The sequence below is a fragment of the Eurosta solidaginis genome, chromosome 1, assembly GCF_040869045.1.
Source record: "Eurosta solidaginis isolate ZX-2024a chromosome 1, ASM4086904v1, whole genome shotgun sequence".
In the NCBI taxonomy this organism is placed as follows: Eukaryota; Metazoa; Arthropoda; class Insecta; order Diptera; family Tephritidae; genus Eurosta; species Eurosta solidaginis.
In genome coordinates, this window is record NC_090319.1 from 89,111,124 (window position 1) to 89,123,740 (window position 12,617).

The following is a 12,617-nucleotide window of genomic DNA, read 5'->3' on the forward strand; positions in this document are numbered from 1 at the left end:
CACAATAATGGACACAGGCCCAGGCCCACAGATTGATGAGCTTTGTAACAAAATAAAGAACTGCCTCCGTGATCTCTCCAGTTTTTTCACCTCGCGAAACCTGACATTATCACCGACTAACTCATCAGCGACCCTATTTACAACATGGACGTCCCAAATGTAGACCATTTTGAACATCCACGCCACTGGTAAAACAACCACAACATGGCACCACGCTACCGACTGTCTTGCACCCCAAAATCTTGGGTGTGACGTTCGATCAGGATCTGCATTTTGGTGGGCATGCAGCCGCATTTGTACCGAAAATTCAGAGCCGTAATAAAATCCCCAAATCTCTTGCTGGCAGTATTTGGGGAAAAGATAAAGAAACGCTCATTACCACTTACAAAGCAATTGGCCATCCTATTGGATGCTACGGGTCCCCGATATGGTCGCCAAGCCTAAGGACTACTCATGGAAGAAGCTACAGGCCTGACAAAATACTGCTCTCAGAACCACCACGGGTTGTCTCCTTATGCCCCCAGAACACCATCTACATAATGGGGCGAGAATACTCCCCATCAGGGACAGAAATGAAATGCTAACTAAACAGTTCCTGTTGAATACCCAGAAACCTGGGCATCCTAACAGACATCTGATTGATGAGCCTACACTGCCCAGTGGCTTAATGAGTCATCTCCGTGAGCATTATGAGGAAATACGGCACCGAAGAACACAGCCCTATGAAGTGTAAAACACAAGCAGGTCCTTAGTGAACTTCACAAGCAGGCGTCGGACCTCTATGTCGGGAATTGCCCGGTGAATACTGTACTCAAAAACTATACCCGAAACTTGCAGAAGATGAATGCACACTCCCTAGGTAAACGCGAGTCACTCCAGCTCAACTTTGATCTGGATACTGTAACAGGCTAAACTCTCACCTATCCAAAATCAACCCCGACATACAAAATGTATGCCCCGCTTGCAATGTGTCCCCGCATGACACCAACCATCTCTTTACCTGTATTGTGGAACAAACGCGTCTAACACCCCTCTCATTATAGTCCACCCCTGTTGAAACAACAAGTTTCCTTGGACTCCCGTTAGAGTATAATGATGACAATTTGTGATCGGTCACACCTATTGGATGGGGCGAAGCACTGCAACAACAACAACAAGGCACAAATTGTTTGGTGTTCAGGCACAAATTGTTTGGTCATCAGGCTTTCCATGACAGAACTTTTATCTCACTCATGCTTGCCTATAATGTAATAAACTTTACCCGAATTGCTATGATTTATCTAATTTGTTCATTCCATATATGCGTCCAAAATCCGTCCGGGGACTGGATTCACTGTGAGTTTTAAAGTGTACACAAGAAATTGTGTAAACTTTGAAATTCTGTTACTGTAAAGCAAAACTTTGAACAAAAAAAACTCATTAATAAAAACTTCGTGAGTTTTCTGGACAGCCAGTGTATACTATTGTGACATTCAAAACTGATACGAACTGTTGCAGAATAACTTTTTCGTTTTCATGGCGTTGGATAAACATTTTCTCACTGATATATGACTTTGACATTCAGCAAAACAGTTTGCACAATACTTTACAGAATCGCATGAAAATTTAGAGTGTAAATTTTGTGTTAAGTGTACGTTTTTCAGTTTTTCACAGTTAGAGAATCGAGCCCCTGATCTAGCCAATCTAATTCCTTATATGAACCACATAAATAATAGTCATATAAGAGGCAAATATTGAGTTTATGAACCTATTAGGACTCATATCAGATGCTTATATAGAGACATATACTGTATGTAATTAAGGTTATATCGGTCGACCATTGCAGGAGGGAAAATACATTCATACCGGACTCCTAAATGAGCGTGAACGATCCGAATTAGTACTCCTTTCTGACTGCGAATATTTGCACAAAGGAGTTCGACGCATAATTCTATGGCTCCCAATCCTGGTTTCGGAACGTTCCAGGTAATTTTTCGGTTGTTTACTATCTTTTGATTCTTCCTGCTCTAAATTTTGTACAGTCAAATGGCTGTGAACACAATAAGCTTTCTAATTAATTTAAACTTTAAGGCCCACTGTAAAAGTTAACTCTTTAACTCAGAGTCAACCAACATGAAGGGTTAGGTTGAACTGGTCCGTCCATGAAGACCTCACAAAACTGAATGAGTCCGTAGTGCAATATGAAGGGTTAAGCCATACTAATTTTATAAAAATTTTAAATTCACTGAGCTAAAAAAAAAAATTTGCCGCTCAAGTTGACTTAAACGTTTTATGAATTTAATGCTTCAAACAGTAGGAACAAAAAATTAGGTGTTTAATTTTAAATAAATGTATTGGAACTCACCTGCAGCTTGACTGCCATCTGCATTCGTAGAGATAACCACACCGCCAGCTGTGGCATTGGTATTGCCTTTACTACCAGCACCACCCCCAGCTCCACCGGCGATCGTGCCAGCTGGCGGTCGAGTGCTGCAGCTGTACTCCCCTTCCTCCAAAATGCGTTCGACCATTTTTATACCCTTCTATTAATGCGTTCACGTTTTTTTTGGTAAGTGTTTATCAAATAATGATAATTTTATATAAATAGCTTTTTTTATATTTATCGTGTGTTCTCAACGAACAAATTGGTCAAAGTTTTGATAGAATTTGGAAAACGGTATAAACAACTCTTTACGCTTAAGTTTTGCCGGCTTTATGGAATAATTACGTGTTCCAACACGTATGAATAATACAAAGATTAATTTATAAATACAAATATGCACACGAGTACGTTGACACGGTACACTAATTATATGTCTGAACTGTTTATAGACCCTTCGAAAATTTCGAAATAGTTATGGGTGGCAACGTTTTTATTATAAATAAAATGTTTTATATTTTTAATACACTGCCGGTACTTTTCTTGTTGGGATTACAACTATTTTGTTGTTGTTGCACATACGCTGAAGATATCCCAAAACAACAAGCCCGCACAAATGTCTAACGAAACTACAACTGTGATGTTTTTTCGGTTATCGGTAAAACTGTAAAATTTTTTGTTTATTGGTTTTTTGCTTATCAAAAAGTTCGCTGCCTATACCACAATATGTGGTTCTGTCTTTTTGAACTAACACACTTCGGCGCGCCACGACTTGTTACCTGCCTGCAACACCAGTTTCGTCTGGTCCGTTCGATAAAATTTTGTTAAATTTTTTATTTTCTTTTTCCGTATTCTAATATTTATGTTCTCCTCCTCTTCCCACGATTTCACCAACTTTTTAATTATTATGCGTCGTATGTCAATCTTCTACCTACAGAGAATTCTCCTACCTCTTTGTTTTTGTTCTTTTCTACTACAGCTGTAGGCTACGTTCGGGTACTCTGACGATTTTCAACTGCGAGGTTCTTGTATTAGCTGTGCTGCGTTGCAATTGTTGGTGGTTGTGCTATTAATTTGTTGTTTCCTCAAAATGGTGGATGGAGTAATTTAAATATTATGTACTTCCAATTGCGCTGGCCTTTACCAGCAGAAAACAAAATGTTATTATTTTAGACGAAATAAACCTCAGCGCTTTTATCACTATGCAAAGATTTGGGTATTACCAATGAATGTTTGCTTGATCGTCTTTTAGATACTGTCCAAGCAGCTGTATACTGTGCTTCGTATAGAATTGCGCCGTTAAATTAGGCGTATGCGCTTAATGGGTTCACAGAAAGTGGATACGTGCCAAAGTTTGTCCAATAAACTACTGGTTATGGCGTAATTTTTCAATCGAAAATATTTTTTGCTTGATTTTAATTAAAATCAATAAAATGTAGTGCAGTTTCAACTAGTTTGCTATGTAGTTGCTTGGTGGTCTATGTTTATATGTATTTAATTGTTGCACTTTTCTGCTTTGCTAATAAATGCATTAAAGCTATTTGAATTGTTGAAAAAGCCAAAAGTTGCCTGCAAATTAAAAAATTTCCTATGGCAATATTTCACTGCTTCGCTGGCACTTCCTCTGCTGCAGTCAGAGTCGCTTTCGACTGCGGTGTTGGTGCTGCTGCAGCTGAGACTTTGACGCCAATTTGATTGTATTCTACTTTTTGGCTTTGGTTTTGATTGAATCGCAATAACTTTTGCTCTTCTTCTATTGTGTTTAATAAAATGCTGAATTCAGCCAAACTGATTGATGTTTCTATTGCTATTGTTGCTTTAGCCGTATTCGCTGTTGCAGTTGATTCTGATTATTAAATTTTTTCATTACAGAATTCTGCTCGCGTCTACTTCGCTGGCTGCTGATGCTTGGTATAAATTTTTTTTGATATTTTGATGAATTTGGTGGTAGTGAGTGGATGTAGTTGCAGTGGTAAGAAGTCAACGTTTGGTAAATTTTTGCTTTTAACAAAAAATTCGCTGAAATAGCGGACTAAAGGCCGTTTTCTTTGCGTTTTTTCGCTGTTATTAATTTCTTTAGCTATTACCGCTCCATTTTCCACGCAGACTTATCGATGATGAAATTCCGACTGCCATCAAAAATTTCAATCGGCTTGTCGTCGGCCGAGCTTCTCGAATGGCCGCCTTAACAGTGTTGCCCTTTAGGCGAAAGGGAGAACAACAGCAAAAAAAACAAAAAATATTACTCATTGCGCAATTTTTGGAGGTATTTCTTAACTCACTGCAATAGCTACATACTACTTAATATTCTTGTTGTAAAACAAAATCATCCTATATAAGCATTTAAGAAACATATTTTAATACAACCGGTCGTCTTTTTTGGGTATGGCATTACTGTTCTATGTCATTTAAATTTATTGTGAATTTCCTCCACCGTCATTGGCGTTAAGCTCATTAAACACAGCTATTTCATGCTACGTTTGCTACGTTCCAATGAAGCGTGATCCAGATAAGGTTAGAAATATATAGCATTGTGAATGACACTGTGATATCTTCTGCATTGACGTCGAAATCCCAAAGTAATTGGATCACCTGATTTGTAATTGACTATCGCTGTCTCATTCTGTATCTCTTTCTATCACCCACTGAAGATATGCGCCGCCATATTGAACAGCCTGTCAAAACGCTAAAAAGTAGCCATATTGAACATGCTGCCAGGCAATGATATATAGATCAAATTGTGGTTGCATTTGCATCTAACAGCCTCATTCTGTTTGGCGAACGATTCGCTCAACGAAAGATACCTGCTTAGACGACATGGTGTGCTCATGGTCATTGTGAATGATAACTAAGTGTGATATCCTATCTGTCAACTGCCTGACAGGATGTTCAATATGGCTCCTTTTTAGCGTTTGGACAGGGTGCTCAACAGTGTTACCAGGTTAGCCTTTTCGAGGCTAGATTTAACCTTTTGTTTTTGCCTTTAGCCTCGAAATTTTGGGCTTAGCTTCGTGACTTTTTTCTAGCCTTTTTTAATCCGAATGTATTTTTAATAATTTCTAAGGGCTTCATTCGGTATTGCGAACGAAGCTGAGACGAACGATTCGCCTCCAAACAATTTCGTCCAGCAATGGTATTCTAAACCATTTCGTTCGGCCTTTATGTTTCTTACTTTATGTCAAACAAGAAGGCGGAAGCAAGTGTCAAATGATCTGCTGCCATCGTTTAGCATAGTGCAAAACACTAGCGATTTGTCTATGGGGCGAAACGAACGTTCGTTTCGTAATAGCGAATGAGGCTCTAAAATAAAATAATTTCAATAGTTCCTATGAACACCTAATACCTAATAATATGAGTTCTCTACAAAAGATTAATTATTTTTATGCTGAAAATTCGTTGAAAGTTTCAAAGCCAGATGTATTTTCTTACTTTGAAAAAGAGAAGTAGAGTTATTCTTCAAGTCAAATAGCATTAATAGAGCTGCAGTGGCGAAAACTTATAACTATACAATGGAAAAATATACACTCCACCATGGAATTTTGGTCGGAAGTCCGAGAACATAAAAATGCATTAAACGAACTACCTTTTTTAGAACTTGTCGAATTCATATTTAGTTTTTTAGTATTACCACTCAGTAACGCGGAGGTTGAAAGAATTTTTAGTGGCATGAAAATTCTGAAAACTAAATTAAGGAACAAACTAAAAATTAAAATGCTTAATGCGCTGCTTAATATTAGATGCTCGTTAAAACGCTTATCTAAATGTTGTAATGATTTTGAAATAACCGATGATCTCGTATCTATGGTAAATAGCCAAACTTTATACGCAGACTTAAGTTCTTCTGATTTTTCAGACGGGGAATATTTTATATAAATAATTAATTTGTATTATTTTTTTTGTGTATATACACATATGCAATTATTTAAAGTAATTCCATGTGCTAGTCAAGGAAAATGTGTCTGATATGTTTAGAAACAAGAAGTTATGTTTAAGTTATGTTTATAAGTTTTTATTTACAAATGTGTAAACTAAAATATAAAAAAAAAATTTTATGAATTAACCAAAAAAATTTCTGGCCTTTTTTTAGCTTCTTTTTTTCTAAATTTAGCGGACGGAGTCGCTTGTGCTCGGCAAATCGCTTCGCGTTGCCTTTCTACTTCTCACAAAATATTTCCTCTTCAATATCTATTTTAAAAGTGCAACTTTTTTTGCATTTTAATATTTTTTCTTCGGTTTGTTATTATTTAAATAATTAATACTTCGTGCCTCATTTTGAATGAATAAAAAAATTTAATGAAAATGCCAAAAAGTTGCATGAGGAGAATTGCTGTGTGCATTGTGAATACATACAAGGGAAAAATCCTTCTACTCCTCCATTGCCATACCTACCTGTCAAATAATAACTGAAAGAGAGACCGGCTGTCGCGAGTGGCCAGAGAATGGAAGAAAAGTTTGTTGTTTCTCGCTGTCATTAAATTGAAATGCCATGAATTGCCCATTTGTGTTTCAAATCAGCTTTTCTTTTAAATGCGTATTCAGAATATCAGACTACATATTAATATTCTTTTCTAAAATTTAGTTGATAGATTAAATTTTAGGAGCCAGTTAAGCAAACATTTAAAAATATGTAAGTAATGCAATACATAAGTCGTCTAGAAAAATGTTTGAAAAAGACTATTGAGCAAATGATGTAAAGCGCCAAATACACGACACGAACATTTCCGCGAACATTCCGCAATCTTGTTCGCAGCTTTGGCCATACACCATACGAACTTTTGGCCGAACATTAGTTCTCTTTCAGACAGCGATGAATACGGACAACAATTGTGCTGCGGCAATATATTATATTTATACATTTATACATATACATATTTATACATTTCAATAAATTCACTCAGAAATTTTTTATTGTCCATTTTACTTTTCCGCGCACGTCTGTTCCGTTCAGAAATTACTACGATTATGAGCTATTTCGCCATACATGCACGAACAGTTCGCGCAAATGTTCGCCAAAAATTAAAATATTTTAATTTTTGGCGAACATTTGCGCGAACTGGCAAACACCACCATACACGACAGAAAAGGTCGCAGAAACATGACATAACGGGAATGTTAGCGGAAATGTTCGTGTCGTGTATTTGGCGCTTAAGTAATCGAACAGCGATTAAATATGTGATCAAGGCTGTTTACTAGTGTGAACGTTTTTATTAAACATTCGCAACTTGTATGAATTCACAATGACGCAGACCATACGGCCATAGTAGTATCCATTGTGAATTCACCGATCACCTGTCCAATCGCTGTTCGATTACTTAAATCATTCCTCGTGTTCAGATGAAACATGAACCAAATACGGATAGAGATTTAACATGCAAATGCAACAACAATGTAATCCATTATGGTTCACTTTGTTGTTGCATTTGCATGTTAAATCTCTAACCGTATCTGGTTCACGTTTCATTGGAACATGGGGATTTGCTCAATAGTGTTTTTCAAACATTTTTGTAGACGACAGGTATATTGCATTATTTACACATTTTAAAATGTTTTTTTTTTTTTTTTTTTTTTAACTAGATTTTAGAAATGAATATTAATATCTAGTCTGAATTTCTGCATACACATTTAAAAGAAAAGCTGAGTTGAAACACAAATGGACAATTCATGGCATTTCAATTTAATAACCGCGTGCAAAAAGCAGACCTTTCTTCCATTATCTAGCCATTTGCGACAGCCGTTCTCCCTCTCAGCTATTAGCCATCATCCCGTGGCAAAGATCCTGAGCCAGATAAATAATTTTGCATGTTAATGCAACAACGATGATTTGAGCCAGATAAATCCAGATATGTCTGGTTCGATATGTGAGCCAGAAAACTCACTGGATGATGGCTATTATTTGACAGCTAGGTATGGCAATGGAGGAAATGGAGAGACAAAGATGACTCAGAGAGGATAGAAATCATAGCGGAATGATACAAGGTGGCAGCATGGTGACATACCTACAAACATAAATAAAAATTCCATGTACTTTGTTTTTGTAAATTCGATAGACAAATGTCAAAATCATACTGCACCGGAAGTTGATGTATCAAATCAAATAAAAAAGTTCATAATCAGCTGTTCCATGCTGCCAACTTATATCGTTGTGCCATGAGAGAAATAATAGCTGGGTTTTTTTACACGCGTATACGTTTTGTTTGCGCGTGAAAAAAAAAACGCTTATCCTCGCTTAGATAATGCTTAGGAGACCCATCTAGCGGCAATGGTTAAACAACTAGCTACAGCACAGGGTTTACCGAAAAGCAGAGACACAACCCTCTGTTGGGGTAAAGTATATCAACCGTTCATCAACCGCTTCATCGCTTCGATTTGGATGAAATTTGGTGAAATTGCTGTGCTATATAGTAGTGTTAATTTCACTTAAGTTCGCTCCTAAATTTTGTATGGTTACGGAGATATAAGCGTTTGAATTCTCAATTTTTTTTGTGGAAGTTTTTTTCTATAAATCATAAGTCGTGTAATTACCTTTCTAAGAAGAAATGAATAAAACGGTTTCTAAAGTATTTTTTCCATTCTTTTCGAATATAAATATACAAATTTTTTTTAGCAACATTTTAGTAAAAATTTTGTTAAAAATTTGGGGCATTTTTCATATTTTTATTTTTATTTTTAAATAAAAGCTTGATATTTTTCCTTTAAAATGATACCTATCTTGTTATGCTGCCCGAAAATTTCTTTGATACATTTTTTTTTAACATAGAGGTACAGATAAATGTATCAATTTTTTTATGTGCGCTTTAACTAGTTTTTTTTTATTTTCAAAGGAAAGCTTTCTCATTATTTCATTGTATAAAATAGACTCGAGTTCAACGCTCAGCTCCCGAAAAGCTAGCTGATGAAGAAGTGAAATTCAGAAACATGTCCCAGTAACCATCGCCGTTTGTAAACTTACAATTTTTCTCTAATATCAATTACAAAAACCATTGTATAAAGCAATATGAGCAAAGCTCGCTAATTAAATACATATGATCATATTGATATAATAGTAACAGCGGAAGTATTAAAAACAAATACTGTAAAAATCCGAACAAATGTTACTAAGCTTTCAAAAGCACGCCTAAAAATCATATCCACACCATTAGGAATAAACTACATACAGAGTGTATGTGCCTACATGGTGATCAAAAGGAATATAAACAAAAAAGGCAACTCTTAGAGACCAATTGTACAGCGAACAACGGAACATTCATATGGCGTAGCAGCTAAAAAAAGGCTTGCACTGATATGAATGTTGGAGACTCGAGTTCAACGCTCAGCTCCCGAAAAGCTAGCTGATGAAGAAGTGAAATTCAGAAACATGTCCTAGTAACCATCGCCGTTTGTAAACTTACAATTTTTCTCTAATATCAATTGTATAAAATAGTAATAAATTGTAATAAAAATAAAGTTTTGTACAAATAAATAAATATAACTCACATGTTCACTAAGTATTAAGCAAAATATAATACCACAATGAAAAAAGTGTAAGAACCTAAAAAGCAGGCATACCTAATTTTTTACTTCCGTAAAATGAGTCTTAACGTTTACCGAAAGAAATTCAAGGGTTTAAAACTCATGCCTATTGAGAACTTACATTGTTTAGGCATTAATAGTTTATAATTTTCCATTTGCTTTTCAAGTCCTTTAATAATCCAGACCATTCCCGTGAGAATTGAGCGTGAGCCGGAGCTGTAATTCGCATTTTACCGGTATTTTAATTTACGCGATTTATAATGAATAAGAATGTCTTCAAGTCGCGGTGCTGCAACCCTTTAAATATAAGTAACCATTCAGCATCTGGTCGGACCTTGAGAAAAATATCGGAAAGTCTAAGGAAAAAATATGTGTTCCTACCAATCTATGCTAAAATTTGCACAGCTTGTAGAATGAAATTGACCCGATTTTCCACCATGTCTCCAGTGTATCAAGAATGCGAATCTGTAGAAGAGCTATTATATAGGACAGATTTGTGAAAACCCTAAACACCAAGCAGCTGTGGAAGTTTTTGAACAGATAAAGGAAAAGTTCGCAAAATCCACCAGTAACTCGGAAAGAATTTTGCTTTTAACACTAGCGCCTAAATCAAAACCGGAAACACAAAAATGTCATTCATTTATTCCTGCTTCTACAACACATCTTGAAGTAAAAAGATTTTCGCTTCATACTAGCAGCCAAGAATTTCCCAAAAACAAAAAAAAAAAAACATTAGTATGTACAACTCTACTATATTGACTTTGAACTGAATAGATTTTAATGCCAGTATGTATAATTTTAGATTAAATTTGTTCACTAAACTAGCAATAGTCTGTAGGTACAACCTGTAGAATGAAAAAAATTAATATGGTTGTATACACAGAATAACATACAGGTGTTCAAGTGATTATAAAATTAATATAATGGCGTTATGTGGGTGAATTTTTATCTGTACCTCTATGTTAAAAAAAAAAATGTATCAAAGAAATTTTAGGGCAGCATAACAAGATAGGTATCATTTTAAAGGAAAAATATTAAGCTTTTATTTAAAAATAGAAATAAAAATACATAAAATGTTCAAACTTAAAAAAAAAATTAAAAATTAAAATTAAAAAATGTATGTGTGAATTTTAGCTGGAACTCTATATGTTTAAAATAAAAATGTATTAAAGAAATTTTCGCGTGCTAAAATAAGATAGGTATCATTTTAAAGGAAAAATATCAAGCTTTTATTTAAAAATAAAAATAAAAATATAAAAAATGCCCTTCTTTGAAAAAAATTAAAAAAAAAATTTTTCTAAAAAATGTTTTTTATATTTATATTCGAAAAGAATGGAAAAAATACTTTAGAAACTGGTTTATTCATTCCTTCTTAGAAAGCCAATTACACGACTTATGATTTATAGAAAAAAAGCTTCCACAAAATTGAGAATTCAGAAGCTTATATCTCCGTAACCATCCAAAATTTAGGAGCGAACTTAAGTGAAATTAACACTACTATATAGTACAGCAATTTCACCAAATTTCATTCAAATCGAAGCGATGAAGCTTTTTAAGTGGAACTGTTGATATACTTTACCCCTGTTTTATTTCTGTGTATAACATATAGCTGAATCAGTTGTGATAAATAGTGGACGCGCATAGAATACATAGAATTAGTGCAGAGGGTGAAACTTAAGCCGTGTTTTTTTCACACGCGAGTTACGTATAATTCCGCTACTCTACCAAATAAGGTCAATAGCTTGCCAAGTTATATAAGTGCAGAGTCAGCGTTTACGTTTGCGCGTAAAAAAAACGCTTAGCCTAGCTTAGATAATGCTTAGGAGACCCATCTAGCGGCAGTGGTTAAATAACTAGCTACAGCACAGGGTGTACCGAAAAGCGGAGACACAACCCTCTGATGGTCATAGGGTATGCCATATATCTGAATCAGTTGCGATGAATTGTGGACACACATAGAATACTGTAACGAGTATTAGCAGCACTAAGGGATACTATCATCTCTAAGCCGATGCTAAGCAGTGACTTGTATGCATATCAATAGATCAATCATTATTTCTACACATATGTACGTACACGCAGTGGAGAAGCAACGCACAAACACATGCAGATATATTATCTGAGATGCTCCCAAAAGTATGAAATTATAATTGTGGAAGTGTCGCTCACAAATACACGCGCATATGAGAAGCTATACACGTGCATCTGTAGTTATAATTATACTAGCCTTTACCCGCGGCCCCGTCCGCAAGGAGAAAATAAAATATATGTGCTGTTCACGTTAGCCTGCTTATCAAGTTATCTGTTTAAAAATTATTTTTGTCTAATGTATTTTATTTTTGTAATTTAGTAAAAAAAGAGAACTAAATGAGAAGATAAGCTGAAAGGCACGCTTTCATGAATAGTACAATACAGTTTTTTCGAATTAAAAAAATACATTTTGTTTTTAAATTAAATTAACTGATATGAAAGGGGTGAAAGAATTACTACTCATAGAACAAAGGAGTGAAACTACAATTAGCTAAAACCAAAGAGAATTTTTTAGATGAAAATACTGTTGCTTTTTCGGGTATTTAGTTGGTTAAAATATTACAAAAATTGTAATTATAGTTGTAACAGTTCGTTACAGGATTCATTTAAAAATAGAACGAAAATGCTGTGTTAGATATTAAAGATAAAACATACCGAATTTTAATTACGAATAATTTGCAGTAAATCCACAGCCATGTGTGCTGAATTACCGGTTTCG

General features: G+C 35.2%; 2 protein-coding genes across 2 annotated transcripts in view; one reads left to right on the forward strand and one right to left on the reverse strand.

Moving 5' to 3' along the window:
* Positions 1 to 4,495, reverse strand: part of Lk6 (Lk6 kinase) — a 99,906-nt gene extending 95,411 nt beyond the window's left edge. The window contains exon 1 of the mRNA XM_067759037.1: positions 2,345 to 4,495. Within this exon, the coding sequence (XP_067615138.1) occupies positions 2,345 to 2,510 (166 nt within the window). The 5' untranslated portion in view covers positions 2,511 to 4,495. The remainder of the gene's footprint in view (positions 1 to 2,344) is intronic.
* dmrt93B (doublesex-Mab related 93B) overlaps positions 4,479 to 12,617 on the forward strand; it is a 75,634-nt gene continuing 67,495 nt past the window's right edge. Inside the window, exon 1 of the mRNA XM_067759051.1 lies at positions 4,479 to 4,625. Coding sequence (XP_067615152.1) covers positions 4,536 to 4,625 — 90 coding nt within the window. The 5' untranslated portion in view covers positions 4,479 to 4,535. The remainder of the gene's footprint in view (positions 4,626 to 12,617) is intronic.